Source organism: Elephantulus edwardii, unplaced genomic scaffold, assembly GCF_000299155.1.
Source record: "Elephantulus edwardii isolate Elephantulus edwardi_28Jun2011 unplaced genomic scaffold, EleEdw1.0 scaffold00003, whole genome shotgun sequence".
Taxonomy (NCBI): Eukaryota; Metazoa; Chordata; class Mammalia; order Macroscelidea; family Macroscelididae; genus Elephantulus; species Elephantulus edwardii.
This window is the reverse complement of record NW_006399753.1, coordinates 23,973,841-23,993,364: the sequence shown is the minus strand read 5'-3', so window position 1 is coordinate 23,993,364 and position 19,524 is coordinate 23,973,841. Positions and strand designations below refer to the sequence as shown.

The following is a 19,524-nucleotide window of genomic DNA, read 5'->3' as shown; positions in this document are numbered from 1 at the left end:
TACACCTTCTTGACACTAGGCCACCAGAGCTCACAACAAATATACCGTTGCTGTTATATGTTATTAGGTGCTAATGAGTTGAGTATGACTCATAGGGATGCTATGAACAAAAAATCGAACCCTGTTCTATGCTGTGCCATCCTCACACTTCCTGACAGACAAGAGCCCATTATGGCAGTCACTGTGTCAATCCACTTGGTCAAGGGTCTTTGTCTCCTCTGCTGACCCTCCGCCCTTCTCAGCATCATGTCCTTTTCAAAGGAACATGCCTAAGATATGTGAGGCAAAGCCTGATTAGTCTTGCCTCCAAAGAGCACCCAGCTGCACCCTCTCCAAGACAAATCTGTTTGTTCGCCTAGCCATCCATGGGATGTTCAGTGCTCTTCTCCAAAACCACAGCTCAAAGGCGTCAATTCTTCTGCCAATCTTATTCACTGTCCAGCTCTCAGATGCACAGCAAGTAATTGGAAATTCCATGCCCTAAATCAGATGAACTTTAGTCTTCAAACTGATATCATTACTCCTCAGTAATCTGGAGGGGTCCTTAACTGCAGATTTTCCCAGTGCAGTGTATCTCCTTATTCCCTGAATGCTGGAACCAAGGGTGATATCTGTGAATCCAAGCAAGATAAAGTTTTTGGCAGTTTCCATCTCCTCTCCATCCATCCATGTTGCCTATCGGTCTAGCAGTAAGAATCTTTGTTTTCTTTGAGACACAATACATACTGAAGGCTGCATTCCTCGATCTTCTGCAACAAGTGCTTCAAGTCCTCCTCTTTCAGCAAGAAAGGTTGAGTCATCTTCCTAATGCAGGTTATTGATAAGTCTCCCCTCCAATCCTGATGTCAAACTCCTCTTCATAGAGTCCAGCCTCTCAGATATTTGTGAGGCATTGAACATCAATGATTGAAGACCAGATGAGCTGTGGGTTGATATCAAAGATATCATTCATGAAGAAAGCAAAAGGTCATTACAAAACAGAAGAGAAAGAGAAAAAAAATAGAAATGGATGTCAGAAGATATTCTAAAAATTTCACTGGAGTGCAAACAAAAGGAAAACATGCTCATGAAGTAAAAGAGTTGAACAGAAGATTTCAAGGAGCAGTCTGGGAGAACAAAGCAAAGTATTATAATGGAATGTGCAAGGGAAGAACTTGCTCTGCATTTCTCAAGCAGAGAAAACTTAACAAATTTAAACCTTGTGTCTCACTATTGAAAGATACCATGGGCAATATACTGAATGATCCAGAAACCATCAAAAGAAGATGGAGGGAATACACAGAGTCACTGTACCAGAAAGAACTGATTAACACTGAAATATATCAGGAAGTACTATATGAACAGAAGACAATGGTAATGAAGGAGGAAGAGGAAGCCTTATTGAAGGCAATGAGCAAAAAATAAGGCCCCAAGAGTTGACAGGATTCCAATTGACTTAATTGCGCTCATGAGGAACCTGGACCTGGACCAGGAGGCTGTTGTGTTAATGGAGCAGGCAAACAAGGCATGGCTTAAAATTGAGAAGGGATTGTGGCAGGGCTGTATTCTCTCTCCATACAAATATACTTGGGAACACTAAATCTTTGTGTGTGCAGAAACTAGAGATCAAGGACTCATGAGTCTATGGCCAAGAACATTTGTCCAAGAACAGAAACAGGTTGGCTGATATTTAAAAAAACAGAACAACTCATTCTACAATAATAGTTTTATACAGTATTTGTCCTTATGGGATTGAGTTAGTTCTCTCAGCAAAATGCTCACCAGTCCCTCCCAAGTTAGGTAATAATTTACAAAATGATTGTGCCTGTATGCTGAGTATTGAAATGTACCACAACTTCTCAACCCATTCGTTTGTGGTTGGATAGCTGGCTGTCTTCATGTTCTTGCAATGGTGAATAATGCTGCTATGAACATTGGTTTACAAGTTTCCGTTTGAGCCTCAGTTCTCAATTTCCTGGGGTATACTCCAAGCAATGGAACAACTAGGTCATATGAAATTTCTATGTGCAGCTTTATGAGGAAGTGCCAAACTTCCTTCCAGGGGGGTTGTATCATTGCACAATTCCACTAACATTGTAAAAGAGTTCCTATCTCACCACATCCTCTCCAACATTTATTACTTGTTGTCCTGTCAAACTTTTTTTTTAATTTTTTATTTTATTTTATTTTTTTTTTGTCCTGTCAAACTTTGACACTGCTACTGGAGTGAGATGGTATCTCATTGTGGTTTTGATTTGCATCTCCCTTATTGCCAGTGATGTGGAGCATTTCTTTATATGTCTGTTGGCCATTTGAGTACCTTCCTTTGTGAAAATTCTTGAAAATTCAAGGTAGGGGGGAAGGTTGGAAATAGATGAGTAAGGATGGGGGAATAGGGTGTTAATCATAAGGTTGCACAATTTGATGGGTGGGTGGGATGAAGGAAATGGGAAGGATCTTTGGTGGACAACAATGTATTCAAACTTTGTAAATAAATCTGAGTAATATAAAAACAATTTAAAAAACAAACCAAGAAAAAAAAACCACACATGACTATATTTAGACAGGAATCTCTGGCTTTCAAGGAGGATGGATGGTAAGTTAAGTACTACTTAGCAAGAGAATGATGTGGTCTGATTCCTAAAAATTCTAGCCTTGAAATCCCTACGGGTAGGTTCTAACCTTTTTAATAATGTTGCTTCTTATTAGATGTTGTCAAGTTGACCATGACTCACAGTAATCCTACAAACAATGGATCGGAACTTTATCCTGTGCCACCTTCATTGGCTCTGATTTACTCGAACTCATTGCTACAAGTCACTGTGTTAACCCATTTTGTTAAGGATCTTCTCTTTTGCTGACCTTCTAGCTTTCCAACCATGATGTCTTTTTCCAAGGACTCGCCTCTCCTAACAACATGTCCAGGGCATCAGAATTAACTTGATGGCAATTGTTTCATTTGTTTCTTTCCTCCACTAGGCATCTGAGTTTGCATTTTCTCATAGCTGATGATACCAAGAAAGTCAAGTAATGTACTGACTGGCCAAATATTAAACTAGAAATTCTTCTAGTTTAGAATTTCCAAAAGTTTAGCCAACATCATTTTTTTAAATCAAATTGAAATTTATTTGACACTTCCACAAATAAAATTTTAAAATGCAGAATGTTATTAGCTTCCATTCATCACTAAATTTAACATAGGAAATTAATGTATTTTCTAGAAGTATTCAGTGTGGACATGGAAGTTGCTTTCACATACATAAAAATCTGAAGTCACAGGATATGGACAAGGTTTACAGTTTTTGCATTAATATTTGATTCTTCTCTGTTATTTTAGTTATAACCTAAACAGTGAAAATAGTAAAAAAAATAAATTTACAACTAGTCTTAGTACAACCACAGGCTGTTTGTGATAGTTTTATCCATTGGTTTATCAACATTATATGGGATTCTTTGATGTGCTAGGTTCTGAATTGTTGCTAAAGGATAAAAGAAGTACTACAGGGTTCCATGAGACAGTGTAAAGAACCAGGTTAGTGTTTAAGTAGTTATAACTATTTAAAATACGATACTTGTATGCATCTTTAAGATTGGTGTTATTCCTGGCAAGTCAGCAGTGAGGCCTGCAGCAAATGGAGATCATTAACACTCAGTATAGGCTTCCTATACTCTGAACAGAGACAAGCACTTACCGTTCTCCAGGATTACCATTCTGTAGGATATAGCGTTTATTGTTCGAACCTCATCATACCTGCTGTATGCTTCTCATTACCTTTAGGTAATCATTTCCTTTAGGCCCTGTATCACTGGTCTAGGACTTATCTTCATGGTTGAGCTAATACACATACATGTACATACATGCATGCATGCACGCGCGCACCCACACACAGTACAGCTTATGCTCTGGGATTCATGTAATGAATAGGGGTTCAGTTTATATAATACTTAAAATCACTGAAAATCCTTCCTTTCCTCCCGACTTTTCTCCCTCTCTCCCCTTCCTTCATTTTTCAGAAAAGCACTTTTAAACAGCAAATTAATTATAACCACATGCTAGTCATCAATTTCTAAAATGCTCTTAGTGGCAATAAAATAATAATTTCAATTAAAGCTTACCTCTTCCTGGAGTAAACTCAAATCGTATGTCATTAAGTTCCTTTCTGGAGTTTCTGAAATAAATTACATATAGCACGTTAAAATCTAATGATGCAGAGCTTATTCAAACTGAATGTATTCCAACTTTTATAAAATGCTACTGATATGTAGATACTATTTTACAGTTTTGGGTTGCATCCAAATACTTCCGGAACTGGAAGAGAGAGTTATGACAATAATAATGGAAGAGATTTCCTTGACTGATTGATCTCACCTTATGCAAATGTGGTTGTAGCACAAAATTTGCCAAATAAAATGTTCATTTTATACTATCTGCACAAAACTGATAGCCTTAAATATAATTTTATAGTTACAAAGTCAAGCCTGTAGTCTAAAATTATTACTATTCCATGCATTTTTCATATTTCCTTGGGAAAACAGTACTTTATCAAATATTTTTTTAAAACTGTAGTAATTAGAGAAGCTGACATGTTGAAACATCATGAAAGCAACTATACATTAAATTATGAGTAAACCCTCCATGATAAAGCATGTATATGTAATTTTTTAAAAATCAAAATACAGGGAGATTACTGAATGTGAAACTACAGAATATACCATAAGTTTACTAAAATATAAAAGGGCTACATGAGAAACATGAATACACACACATATGTATGAATATACATTGGGTTTCTGAAGCAGTACAGGTGGAGACTTCTCATCTTTCTTCCTTGAGGCCACTGGTACATTTCAACCCCTGAAGAGGTGAAGCCTTTAGAACAGCAGCATAGAGAGTATACCATCACAGTGCTGCCTTTTTTAGCAGTTCTCAATATGTTTGTTTTGGGAACCGTTTACATTCTTAAGCATTCCTAAAATGTTTGGTTCATGTGGACTTGTAACTACCACTATTTGATTTTTTTTTAAAAAAAAGAAAATTACATTAATCTATTACAAGTTAAAAAAGAACTTGATTTTCCAAAACAAAACAAAAATCAGTATAAAGAATGCTTTGTTTTCATTTTTTAAAAGATTTAAATTTTTTAATAAAAATAGATTGTTTAATTAGGGAAAAGAAAGCCTTCCTAAAATGGAAAAAGAGAGCATCTGTTTTAATTTTTATAAAATCTGGCTTAAGATAGATTTTAAATTTGCTTCTGCTTTCAATCTGCTACAATATCATATATCATGCAATCAGATGACTTTCACTGCACATTTGTGAAATAAGTGAAAAGAAAATTAGTTAACCACCATGAAAATAATTCTGACCTCATGGAGTTCTTGGAACAATCTCAAGGGCCCTTATAAGTCCCCAATCCACTCTTAATATAATTACACAGGTAGTTTCCAACTTAACGTCTGAGTTCTATTTCTGTCAACACTGTTGAAAGTGGATTCTGACATAAATGAAATACCTATTTTGGGGTTGGCTTCCATTATTACTGCCTTTTATTATCTGCTAGTAAATGTTTTAGAATCAGAACATTAACAATCTATGTGCTGTAACACTGTATTTAGTGTAGATTAATAGTGACAAGATGTACAATGTTGTTGTTAGGTGCTGTCCAGTCTATTATGACCCATAGCTACCCTATGAACAACAGATCTAAACCTTGTCCTATCCTGTGCCATCCTCACATTTTCTGACACAATAGAGCCTTTGCTGCAGTCATTGTGTCAATCCACCTGGTTAAGGGTCTTCTTCTCCTTCACCAATCCTCTGCCTTCTAAGCTTCATGTTCCTCTCCATGGAATAACCTCTCCTAGTAACATTTTTGCCAACCACCTTTCTATGCATCATGTCCCTCTCTAAGAAATAACCCCTCCTAGCAACATGCCCAAAGTATGTGAGGCGAACTTCCCCATCCTGCATCAAAAGAGCACTCTGGCTGCACCCTCTCCACGACATACCTGTTTGTTCCTTTGGCAGCCCATGGCATTTTCAGTGCTTTTCACTAGGGTCAGCAAAGGAGGGGAAGATGCTCGACAAGGTGGACTGACACCATGACTGCCGCAATGGGCACTAGTGCGTCAGGAAGAGTGAACGGAGTTTAGATCTGCTGTTGATAGGGTCCTATGAGTCCTACTTGACTTGATGGCAGCTAACAACAATAAGCAACGTTGTAAAAAGATGTATAATAAAACCTCTCAAACCCAGGGAGTTCTGAGTATAGTTCCCCTGACTCAAATATGCCTTGACTCTGGGAGAAGATGTGAATGTGTGTATATGATTGTAACAACCAACCTCTAGTATGTGCAAAGAGGGGATAATTTATTTTCCATGTTTTATTTAGGTAAGTGTGGTGAATGGCTTTTCCAAGTCCATGAATTAATGAGTGGCAGAGGGCCAATCAACAATATTATGATTGAAATACCTATTATTAAACAGAAAGATACACTCTACCTCATTTTCAAGAGAGAACAATATTCGTGAAGATTTCCATTGGTTATCCTAAAAAGGATCATCCGGTATTCACTGCTTTAGGAAAAAAGGTCATGAGGGCAGCTAAAATTGATAGCATATTTAATAACAGAATGAAGGAAGAAGAAAAAAAAAATAAAAAAGGAACTCGAGTCTATGCTAATTTATGCCAATGATCCTTTCCTCTTCCTTATGGTTAATCGTGTCTTAAGTTAATTTGTTCTACTGAGGCCATGAGGAGAGTGGTATAAAGACCATACCTAGAAAACCATCATGACATCCTGATGTCCTCAATATTAATAGCACAGAAGTAATACCCAAATTCTGTCATCTCTGTCAACTGTGATGCAAGTTATGAGGGCTGCCTAGTCAAGTCACTCATTTATGACTCTGAACCTAAAATATCCGCCTTTGGAAAGAGCAAAGTGATTGATTGTGAGCGGGAGACTTGTCCCATTGAGATGAAATATAGTTGGAAAAGTGCCTAATTGGATCTAACTACTGAAGGTCATCCTTTTATAAAGAATTAATCTCTTCAGACTCATACTTAACACCTTTAATTGAAAGTACATTTACTTTAATTGATATGGCACAGGATACTCCTGATTTCAGGGAAGTTGAAAAGGGCCTGACTTCAGGTTTGAAACAAAGTTGGTACAGTTTGACAGAAACGCTGAAGATGAGTTAATAGTTTCAAGGCTCAGACGCCCTTTTAATAACTCAGCAAAATCCATTTTAACTCTAACATTTTGTGGGCCAAAAGCCCATGTTACTTGCTTACATTGCCTTGTAAATGCAAATGCCTACAGGTGCCAAGCAGGGAATGTATTTCTTTCCTTATTTAAAATAAGTGGCACAATTTCAAATACCCTCAGTTACAGAAAGGTTTTCTGTGACTATTAGTCCTCCCACTCCTGTCACTTAGCTGCCTGCTTTCTTTCACAGAAGCAGCCAATGTTACAAGCTTTTTGTTTATTCTCCCAGAGATGCTTTATGCACAGGCTAGCAAATACATACACCAATTTCCTTGAGCCTGTTAATACAAATGGTAGCTTATGATATCCATTATTTGAAACAGTATCTTTTTTAAAAAAAAATTATATATTTTAGAAAGGCAGATAGTTTGAATCCATCAGCTACTTTGAGGGAGAAAGATGGATGGGCCCTCTCCTTCCACGTGATTTGCTGCCTCTGAAAGAAAACCTGCAGGAGGGTCAGTTATCAGTTCTGACTCAATGATACAAAACAACTATACCAATTCATAAAAAGGTTTCATGCTTTTTTACAGCTATGCTGTACACATTAGGGTGTGGGGTTTAGGATGCGTTTGGTTTTTTTTTTTAAACTCCACAACAAAACTGTTCCTTAAATGCTGAAGAGTGCCTCTCCCTTGTAGTGATACAAACAATTCATGCATTCAACTGCCAGTCCCTTCAGAGGCACCTCAGAAAATAGTGGAGGGCTACTTCTGAAAAACCATGCATATAAAATCCTCTAGCTTCATCTAACATACTCCGGGCATGTTATTAGCAGAGGCTATTCTTAGAGAGGGAAATCATGCTTGGAAAGGTGGGGGGGACAGTGAAAGAAAGGAAGATGGATTGACACAGTGACTGCAGTAATGTTGGAGATAGTGAGGATGGCACAAGATAAAGGACTGGGTTTAGATGTGTTCACAGGGTCACTATGAGCCATGCTCGACGTGACGGCACCTAACAACAGCAACACCCTCTAGGGCACAGCTCTTCTCTAACACACACAGGGCTGTCATGGGTCAGAGTCTATGTGAGGGCTGAGTTTTGATTAGCTTTTTAATCTAATGAGAGGTGGTTCTAATATTCTGCTATCATAATAATGCTTCACTGAATATATTTGTTCTTATATAGCTCTGCAAATAACGTTGAGTATATGCATCCACTTATAAGTCCTTAATAAATTTCTAGAAGTTAATTGCTTGCTTAAAGGACATATGCATTTGCAATTTGAAAAATATTGACAAATAGCCCAACATTTAAGCTGTGCTGATTTATACTCTCACCAGACTATGTAAGCACAGAGATATTAAAGGGGCTATGTTCAGAATTGTGGGGACTGCACCAATGGAAGGCTTATTCTCCGTCTAAATAAGGTAACTATGAACCAGATGTGGTCAGGCAGAAGGAATTTGAGCCCAGGGTCTTAAGAATTCAGATTTTTCAGAAAACATGTAAATTTAACATTGCATATAATATTATTTCTAATTATTTAAAATTTATTTTAAAATATTGACACTAAATCAGGCTAAATCTCTTACCATTAACTAGTAAAGTCTGATACTAACTAGAACTCAACGGTTATTAAACATATAAACCTATTTCTGAAGGCAGTAGAAAGAAAGTTGGAAAGCTGTCAAAAAGAGTAAGAGTTAAAAAAAAATAAAATAAAATAAAAAAAAAGAGTAAGAGTTCAATGTTCTTTTTTTTAATCTACTAAATAGAGTCCTATAAAAGTTACATATATAATTTAAAATAACTTCCGTTTAGTAACAATTCATGGTTTTGTTTGTTAGCGACATTGAAAGCATAAGAGGATCAGGTATATTGACATGCTTAAGGTTTTTCTTTTTGCTCTTTCAACTCACAGAAAAGTCACACTGTGGACACTCTGAAGAGGCAGCTGGTTAATGGGATGATGATGACAGGCACATGGCTTACCATGTGCTCCTTTCTCATATTAGAGATCACTATTGCTTGGACAGGTGAAGCACACAGTTCACAGGATACAGCACCTATCTGTGCTTAATGTACCATGTCAGGGCCATCTCATGGTGTCCACAGTTCCACATGGCTCAAAAGCACAAAATGTTAACTCAGGACTACCTTTATTCTTCAGCTCCACATTGAGCATACAAGCAAAAAACTGTATGGGTACACGCATCATAAGAACCAGACAGGATCAACAAAAAGAATGAAAAGAAAAAGAAAGCTTTCAAGTCTAAATATTCACTGTCAAAGGAAATCAGAAAGGGTAAGTACTAATTGGCAATGCCTAATCCTTTAAGACAAGAATCATCTCATGCACATACTTCGGGCACACTGCCAGGAGAAACCAGTCTTTGGAAAGGGACACCAGGCTTTCCAAAGGGAAAAGTGGAAGGTCAGCAGAGAGAAAGACCCTCAAAAGAGATGGGCTGACTTAATTTCTGCAACGATGGGCTCAAGTGTGTCAGGGATGGTGCGGATGGCACGAGAGAGGGCAGGATTCGGCTCCATTGTTCACAGGGTTACTATGAGTCACTGCTGACTTGACAATGCCAAACAGCAATAATCTAGAACCAGTGAATTGAGAGCCAAATTCGTACTTTCTTCAAAGTTATGAAAGACTCAGGATCTTTGCAAGAATAGCAGGTAGCCTATTTTTTTAAGAATGGCACATCAGTGTCTCCATCCAGCTAATATGGGCATTCTTGAAGACTAGCCCTTTTCTAAGAAGTTCCTGGTGACACAAATGAGTAAGCACACAACTACTGACCAAAAGGTTGGCAGTTCAAACCCATCTAAATGTGCCTCAGAGGAAAGGTATGGTAAAAGTAGCCTCCAAAATCCGATGGAGTGCAGTTCCACTGTGACACATATGGGTCAAAACTGGTTACTAGCATCGCTCTTCTACCTTACTTTCACCCAAGATTCCAGTCAAGGTAAAGCTGGTCTTGTTCAAGGTTTCCAACAATATTCCCACAATTCATCAGCTTTCTTCTTATATGTAAGGATGATGAGACCGTTTAAACAGGCTGAGCCAGGAATCAGTCAAGACATTATTTTTATTTTATTTTGCTCCCTGGCCTGCTCTTCACACTGAACACAAAGTTCTTTTCCTGTAGGTTAAGCAGGAAAATGTTCCACAGTTACCACAGAGTTAGCAGGGCATTTTTCATTCACACTAAAAGGCAGTTTAGTGCAAAACAAAATAACATGAACTGTGCATGGGATGGTGTTGGTTCAAATCCACACATGACTTGTTTGGCCTTTCGTAGTCTGCTTCCTCAGTAGAATAATGGAGAGAACAATAATAGCATGTATGATCTGCCAGTATGTACTTTACACATTTTACTTTGTGTGCAAAGCCTTTCACGTAGTATAGTCCACTATTTAATGTCCCCTATTATTTTACAGACAAGGAAACGGAGACTTAGACTAGTTAAGGAATATACCCACACCCGTCTCTGAGCAGCAAATCTGAAGTAAAACCAGAATATAATAAATGTTATCCATTTCCTTCTTACATGCACAACTCTCATTTAAGGCATTACCATCCATCCATCACTTGACATCTGTAGACAGCTCTCCTGGGTCTCTATACTCACTCTTAAGCTCTGTATGGAAAACTCAACATTTTACGTAAAAATGTAAAGGTTATACATTTTTTTCTAAGTGTGGAAACCTCCCCCGCCCCCAATGTTAGTACTATGTGAGTTATTTATGTAGAAGTAATATGGAAATCAATACTAGGGAATAATTTATATGTAAAAATATGGTAATCTTATTATATACAAATATAAGTATACCATTCCCTTTTCTAAAATCTCTTATTTTTTAACCTTTTTGGAGGGAAAATGTCCAAACTGTGAGCATTTCAACCATTTTCCTGTATGTATATGTCAGTGGCATTAGTTGACATTATTATGTTGCTAAGCTATTATTATTATCAATTTCCAAATTCTGCAACCACAATTAACAGAAGCTCGATGCCCCTAAGCAGCCAGGTCTCTCTGTTCCTCTCTCCACTTGCCCCTAGTAACCATTAATAACAGTATAGAGTGCTGCATACTAGTTTATGCTAGGTATTTCATATAGATGGGATTGAACAAATGTGCTCTTCTGTGGCTGCCTTATATCTCAGCTTAATGTTATCAAGGTATATCAAAGTCAAGATTTCATTTTTTTCAATGGTTGAGTAATATGGCAGTGTGTGTGTGTGTGTGTGTGTGTGTGTGTGTGTGTGTATTTTCCATTTTGCTTACCTGTCTGCTCTTTGATTCTTAAACATAAAATTCAAAACCCTTAGTTTGATTCCACTCTCATCTCTCTCACGCTCGTGCCACTCACCATGTTGTAACCCTAACCTCCTTTCTCATCCTCAAACACGGGGAGCTCCTTGCAGCTTCAGCATCTTGGAGAGTCCAAATTCTGCCTGTCTGAAACATTCCCTCTACATTATCTCTCCGACATCATCTGTGCTCTGAGGCTTGGTGGTACTTTTATTGGGAGGATTTTTCTGGACCTGCAGATGAGGTTAAGTCTCTACTTAGCTTTTAGCTTCCAGTTCTGTACTTTGTGTATTACATCATCTACAAATGTAATTATATACTTACTACTTTAATGTTTGTCTTACCCACCACACCGTTCCAAAAGAGCAAACACCTTGTAGTATTCATACTGCTCTTGTCCTCAGCACCTTGCCTAGGTGATCCTCAGACAGCAAGCGCTGAACGAACTGGTTTCCCGCTGTGGCTCTCACGGAATGTTCTCCCTTGTATCCTGTGCAATCTCCTTCTCATATGTCCCCTTCCCTACCTGCTCTTTTTCTACTGGTTTTAAATGTGTTCTGTCTGCCTGTCCCTTTTATGTTAATTACTCTATTCTCTGTGATCTTCTCTTTTCTTTCTCTCTCTCGGTGATTAATTCTAAATTCATAACTGAAACATAGGTACTGCCCTAGAGATACAGATCCATTATCCAATTGCCTATAACAAATCTTTTCATACAATACCTAGACAGAAATGAAAACTTAACTTGTATGTCTGAAATGGAACAAAAGCCTTTTCCTCTCAAATTCACTACTCTTTCTCTGCTTCCTATCATAGGAGATGGTGATGCTGCCAGTCACTCAAAGGCATGAACTATAAATTAACCTGAGCTTTACCTTATTTCTTTTTTGGTTCTACAGCCAACTACCAAGATCTATTGGTTATTCTTCCTTAAGAAACTGAAGTCATTCACTTCTTTTGCTACTTCAGGTTAAACGACTTAATGAACAAATAATACTTTCTATACACAGTTATTATTACACATGTATAATACAGATTGACTCTAAGACTGCTAAAGAAGATTGGATAAACTGCCATTTTGTGTCTAATCTTTGACAGCACCATGGTAAGCACTCAGCTGCTAACCAAAACATTGACAGCTCGGATCTCCGTAGCAACTCAAAGGGAGATGACCCAGTGATGTTCTTTTGTAAAGATGACAATTATCAAAATCGGAAGAGAGTTGTAGGTTGTCACTATGAATTAGAACTGACTTCATGGTACCCAACACTACCACTTCATAAGACTGATGTAGAGCCCAGGAGGAAAACTGCTGAACCAAGACATGAAAAATGAAGCCAATCCCACCATTAGTTAAGAAATACCTAACACAGAGGCAGGAAACACAGGAATCAAGAAGAAAAGGATGCAGGTCCCTGTAAGCTAAGACAATGTATGCTCTCAGGCAGATATTACACTCATTCCTGGATTTTCCCCGAGCAAAGTCTAAGGGAATTAACTGGACATCCTTAAGAACCACCACCTCACATGTGGAGACTGGTCATCTAAGCTCAATTTGCAGTCCAGCCACTTAGCAGCAATGGCATCAAGTAAGCTACTTCACCTCTCTGACCTTCAGTTTCTTCTGCAATAAAAGGGGAAAATAATGTTTCCCTCACAGATTAAATGAGCTGTGTGAAAACAATGTATGAACTCCCTGGCTCTGCTATCAGGCATTATTATGCCTTCTATTTTGAAGTGCACAGTAGTAGAAAAAAAATAAAGTCATGATTCTAGTCCTTAAAGAGTTTACAATCTTATCAGACAGCTGACATATGTAAAACTAGAGCAAGAAGGGGGAAAGAAAAAAAAAAAACCACACAAACCACCAATGTAAATAGGTTCTAAAAATGTCACTGAGCAAGAATTATTAGAGTAATTCAGAGAAAGGTGTATTTTCCCACTCTTGACTCCTATTCTGATCCATTCTTCACAGTCTTATCAAATTAATGTTCCTTTAAAGTAAAGGTTCTCTCAGAGAACCATACAATTTTATAACTGGAAGGGGCCCTGAAGGTCACCTAATGCATTTACCTTATTTCTCAGGTAAAGAAAATGAAGCCAAAGAGATTTAATGGCTTGCTTATGATTACACATCTAGCTAATTTACTCAACAAATACTTACTGATCACCAACAAGGTGTCAGACCTTCACCAGAAGTCACTAATGGGAGAAATGACACTCAAACCTGGTACTTGAGACTCGTAGGTGATTGCTATTTATTTTCAATCAGTAGTTCTCAAACTGCAGGCAGGGGAGAGAGAAATGTAATCTCCAGTAAAGGAAAGATTTCCCTGCAGTTACACCCTCACCCACAGTAAGAATCACTACATGCAGCAAGTGATGCTACAGATATGAGTGTAGTTCACATATGATGGATATGGAAGCAGAAACAAAGGCTGAGAGCCAATTCTACACACAAGAGTGCTGTGCCCTCAAGCCTGCCTTCAACAACGATGGCTCCTGATTTGCTGTCTTTCCATCTGCCGTGCAATATATATTCTGGGCTTATGAGAACACTAACCACATCATGTATCTTCCCAGCCACCACTCTTGGTCTAGCATTTCACGAGCCCTCAAAAAGACTTTGTATGAGTAAATTATTTTTTATTTTATAAAACAAAACCCCATCATCCAAAAACTCTTGAGACTTTTCTTTTAAAAAAACCCGCTTAAGCACTATACTTTAAGACATCCAGAACCATGTTAAAGGCCTACAACAGGCAGGGTAACGTTTAGAAATCTACATATCAAGCCATACACTATCACAGATCAAGATGAACATCAAGGGGATCATAAAGTTATACTGTTCCCTTTAATCAAAAGGAGAAAGGAAAGAAATAAATGACTGACTGGTATGTGTAGGAGCTCTGTATTTGTATAAGTTCACTTTCATTATAAATAATAATAATACATACAGGTTCCAAGTTTACAATGTATTCAGGTTAGGATAAACTTCATTTAAGACCACTCCCCCACCCCCATCTTATCATTAGTAATGTGTGCTACAGGATACTGAGGTTATGTGCTGATCTGTGACCAGTTCATAGCTGACCCCCCCCCCCAGTGGATTTTCAGAGGCTATACATCACACGGGAAAAGATGGCCCAACTTCTTCCTGAAGTGCATCTTTCGGATTCTACCTGCATGCCTGTAAGATGGCAGTGCAACTCCTCACCACTAGGCCACCAGAGTTCTTTCGCACATACTTGCAATAAAAGTTCTTTCTTTTGTACTTACCAAAATATATCTGTAAATTTTTAATGTGATGTTTCTTACCCTCAAAGACAAATAAGGAATGCATTTATAAACTTAATGATGAAAACTTTAAAAATTAGGTAGTCCCTCTATGTCAGAACTAACTTATGACAGAGCCATTAGAAGTAATCTTTTAACAATTTAGAAATTACTTCTATATAATAAATAATTGTTGTTATATAATGTCTAGTTAGAAATGACTTAGCTGACCCTCCAGCTGGTTTTCAGTGCCCATTTTTTTTCCATGGAGTAGCTGGTGGATTTGAACCACATGCCTTTGGGTTGGCAGCACAACTCCTTACCACTAAGCCACCAGAGCTCCTCTAAAATATAATAGCATGCTAATATATATTGAATATGTCCTTCAAATACGTATTTTGATATAGCTTGAATAAGTTTTATTCTTGTCGTGCTGGTTGTCTTCAGGTTTTCCAGCAACAGGGATGTAAGGCAGCCTGCATGAAGGTTTGAGGCCCGAGCAGCACAAGCTGACACCTAAGTTAGAGCTCTGCATGGAGTCCTCATGAACATTTCTGATGCTCAGCACCGAAGTGACTGTAAAGAGACTGCATACAAAAACATTATCATATATAATTACATTGTTTACCATCTACCAAAGTAGTTTTCATTTGGAAGGAATCCAGACTGTGTTAAAGAGCTTTTCCTTTGATAGAAAGCTCTTGTAAATTTCACTCAGTCAGTTTAGTAGAGGAGACTGTCATTTTTCTCCTGTTCCCTACCCATCTTCCAGCCTAAACACTCATTTGGTCCTGTTTCCCAGTCCCCTTCAGTGCATAATAGTACATAAAATTATAAAACATTTCAACATACTAGAAAATGCAGCCACATAAATACATATACACATTCTGTCCAGAATTTTAAAGAGTAACATTTTCTAATATTTTCTAAAGAGCTTAATACATAAAATTTTAATAATGTTTTATCTGCGCAGCATAAAATCAATTGTGTTATTTCTTAGTTGTGGTAAATCATGAGTGCACACATTACTGGGTAAGGCTCTGCTTCCTGTCAACATTAAGGCACTATATTTTCACCTGAAACTATACTTTCCAGCTTGTAGATGTCCAGTGAATATGTTTTGTGAACTTATTTTTTACCTACAGGGGAGAAGGGAAATGAACTAACCACATAAAAACCTAGATTCATGTGCATGAATGTTGGAGCTAAACAAATATTACAGTCTAGTCAAAGGCTATGCCTTACTTGTATCCAGAAGGGGGGGGAAAGCCCATGTATTTGTTAGAAGGTTAGGGTATCCTTTCTTTACTGAAATCCAGTGAGATAAGAAGACAGCCAGCCTTCACGAACACAATCTGCACCTGTAAACTTGGTGTTGAGAGTAGAAGGAACCCAGAATTACGTTCCCATGACACACTCCTCTATTCTAAGAATATTAACATATTAAAACAAACAGCTGCTGGAAAGTCAATTCTAACTCATGCTGATGCTAACTACGTCAGAGCAGAACTGAGGTGCACAGAAACTTTCAATGGATAATTTTCCAAAATAGATCACCAAGTCTTTCTTTAGCAGCAACTCTGACTGGCCTTGGATGGCCAACCTTTCAAACACCAGCTGAGAACATAACTGTTTCCACCACTTCAGGCCTTTACCAAATGCAGTTGCTGGGGAAGAAATTCTGATGTGCGGTGACACCTAGTGTTGCACCGCAGATCTGCACTCTGCAGGGTTTTTCAGGCTGTGACCTTTGGAAGCTTCTGTCCAAGGTGCCTGTGGTGCAGCCAACCAACTCTCAGGTTAGTAACTTTGAGCTCAACCATTTTCATTATTCTGTGACTCCTCCTCAGGGACTAAGTCAACATCTTACATGCTTTATGGCAAAAATGGAAAGATACCTCCAAAAGATACAGCAAATTTCCATTTGAGCTCTAGACAGTGTTCCTGTTAAGTGTATGGATGCAGAGTGATACAGTACATAGGGAGATGGCTAGTGTTACTTACATAGGCACAGTTATCACTACATCTCCTTAACAGTTCCATGAAAGAGGACGTTAACTATTTTGGACATTGTACAAACACCATATGAAAATCTGATGGGAGTCCTCTTCATGTTGTCCTCATTGCTGCTGCTGCTGCTGCTGCTGCCGGCCGTGGCTGCAGAGACTAATGGTAGTCACAGCGGCCGAGAGGACAGTGGTGGAGTCAGTGCAAGAGGCAGGAAGTGAGGGGGTGTTGAAGTACACCCAGTTTTCCTTGATGTCATGGATGCCTGGATCATAAAAGTAACCTGGACCTTGAAGCTGCCACCACCAACCTGTCATGTGAACAAAGCTGGAAAGTCATCACTCCTGTCTCCTTAACCTGCACCTCGCCATAGTCCAGAGCTACAAGAATCTCAGCACCGTCTGCAAGTCTGTTTCAACTCTTAGCAACCTTCCCCTGGATTCCCAAGGCTATAAACCCTGACAAGACTTGACTATCTTTCTCCAGTAGAATTTCTGCTGGATTCAAACTGCAGGCCTCTTGGTCAGAGCCCAACGCATTACACATTATGCCACCAGGTCTCCTAAAACTACTGCTGTTGTTACGTACTATCAAGTCAGAACTGACTCACAGTTGACCCTCTAGTAGGTTTTCTGAAGCAATAAATTGCAAGCGGCGACTACCCGTCTTTCTCCCACGGAGCTGCTAGTGGATTCGAACATAAGCCTTTGGGTTGGCGGTAAAATTACTTACACTAAGCTAACAATAAATTTAAAAGAATATTTCAGAGCTCAAACTCATTTCTGTTGAGTTGGTTTCAACTCACAAAGACCTTCCATTACATTTATGAGGCTGTATGCTGTAATGGGAGGAGACTGTCCATCTTCTTCCAAGGAGCCGCTGGTGCATTTGAACCACTATAGACAGGAAGTCTTTAAGTTAGCAGTGCAACATCTATGGACTACACCACCAGCGCTCCCTAATGAATGAGTTGATTTTAATTTAAAAACCAATAAGCATGTAAAACCCTTTGGGAAAGCTATCATTGATCAAAGGACTATCAGCCATGCACGCTAACATCTGCAGCATTTTTATCTGAGGTTTTAAGACACTGGAAATGCATTTCTTTAAAGAAGGAGCTGTTAAAATTCTGATTATTGTGGGAAATTATCTTTTATCATATTTCATGACAACTATTAATTTAGCTTAACTTTGAAAAATGTGTTAGTTTCAAATTTAAACCAAGTAACTGCACATTGGATTACTGAAAACAGCAAGGAAAAAGAAAAACTGGAGAAAGATATTATTATATCCATAATATGTTGGTTACTGCAATCGAATACAGACTTTAATTTTGTCTGCTTGCAGCTAAGGACAAAATTGGAAAATATTGCATGATACAATTCTTTATAAAAAATAAATATGCAACGTTACTTTATAAAAAAGAAATATGCAAGGCAGACTTTTCCCCCTCTGCGATATTAATTAATTTCCAGAATTTTTAAAACGGAAGTCTATTTATGAACAGTAAGTAAGGTTTTCAATTCTGTTGGAAAGTTAGACACTTTGCTGATATGAATGTCTCCAACTATATGTCGCAAAAAAACTGGTGATGAATTTTTTTCCCCCTCACATGAGCTGAAGGCAAACATTAAATCATGACCGAGTGACAGCATTTCTGCTGGGAGCTGAAATAATACAGCTGAAGTTCATTGTTTCCTGATGATTTACCTCATCAAAGGCAACTCAAAGGACCTGAAGAAATAGATGGTCTATACTGACTGATTCCTGATGCCCCAAAAGTGTCTTTGCCAAGTGCTGCAGTGGGGGATTTCATGACTGAATTCTCTGCCACATTTCTGAAAGGGCCTGACAGTCTTATGTATTGATTAAACACAGATCTTTCACTTCAGTTAAAACATACATGAGGCAGAGGCGCATTCTGCTGTGCAAGTAGAGCTGGTTGACTGTGTCATCACTCTAGAGAGCCGGTTAGCTAACTTCTAAAGGAAGTGGGATGCAGAGTGTCTGGACTTCAAAAAGAAGCTCTGTAGCTGCCCAAGGAGTGGGACACATGCTCAACTGAGAGCCCAAAAGTTTGTGACTTTATAACAGAAAAGGGACACAGTGTTTAAAAAAATGTATGTGCTACTGGGCATGTGGTCAGCAGGGTCCTGTTTTTGGAAAAAGACATCACACTTGGCAAAGTAAAGGGTCAGCAAGCGAGAGAAAGAGCGTCAATGAAATGGAATTGAATGGTGACGGCAACAGAGGGCCTGAGCATGGTGGAGACTGAGAGAGTGGCACACGAGAGGGTAAGAGCGCAAACTGCTGCTCACTGGGTTGTTCTGAGTTGTAGTCAATGTAAGGGCACCTATCACCTCTGGTGGCTTAGTGGTAAGGAACTGCACTGCCAACACAAAGGTATGTGGTTTTAATTCCCAGTTGCTCCACTGGAGAAGGATGGGCAATCTCCTCCTGTGTAATTTTACTGCCTCTGAAAACCTGTTGGAGGATCAGCTATGGGTCAGTTCCAACTCAAGAGTACACAGCGACAACATCAGGTTAACCAGCAGGTTAACCACTTTAGTATGGCTTTAATAATATAGAATGGGTAAACAAATCCTCTACTTCTTGGGTTGTTGTTGTTGTTATGTGCCGTCGAGTCACTTGCGACTCATAGCGACCCTATGTACAACAGCCCTAAACTCTGCTCTGTCCTGTGCCAATCGCACTG

General features: G+C 38.5%; 1 protein-coding gene across 1 annotated transcript in view; it reads right to left on the bottom strand.

Moving 5' to 3' along the window:
- Positions 1–19,524, bottom strand: part of STK39 (serine threonine kinase 39) — a 431,767-nt gene that overhangs the window by 79,190 nt on the left and 333,053 nt on the right. Inside the window, exon 15 of the mRNA XM_006879325.1 lies at positions 4,096–4,148. Within this exon, the coding sequence (XP_006879387.1) occupies positions 4,096–4,148 (53 nt within the window). The remainder of the gene's footprint in view (positions 1–4,095; positions 4,149–19,524) is intronic.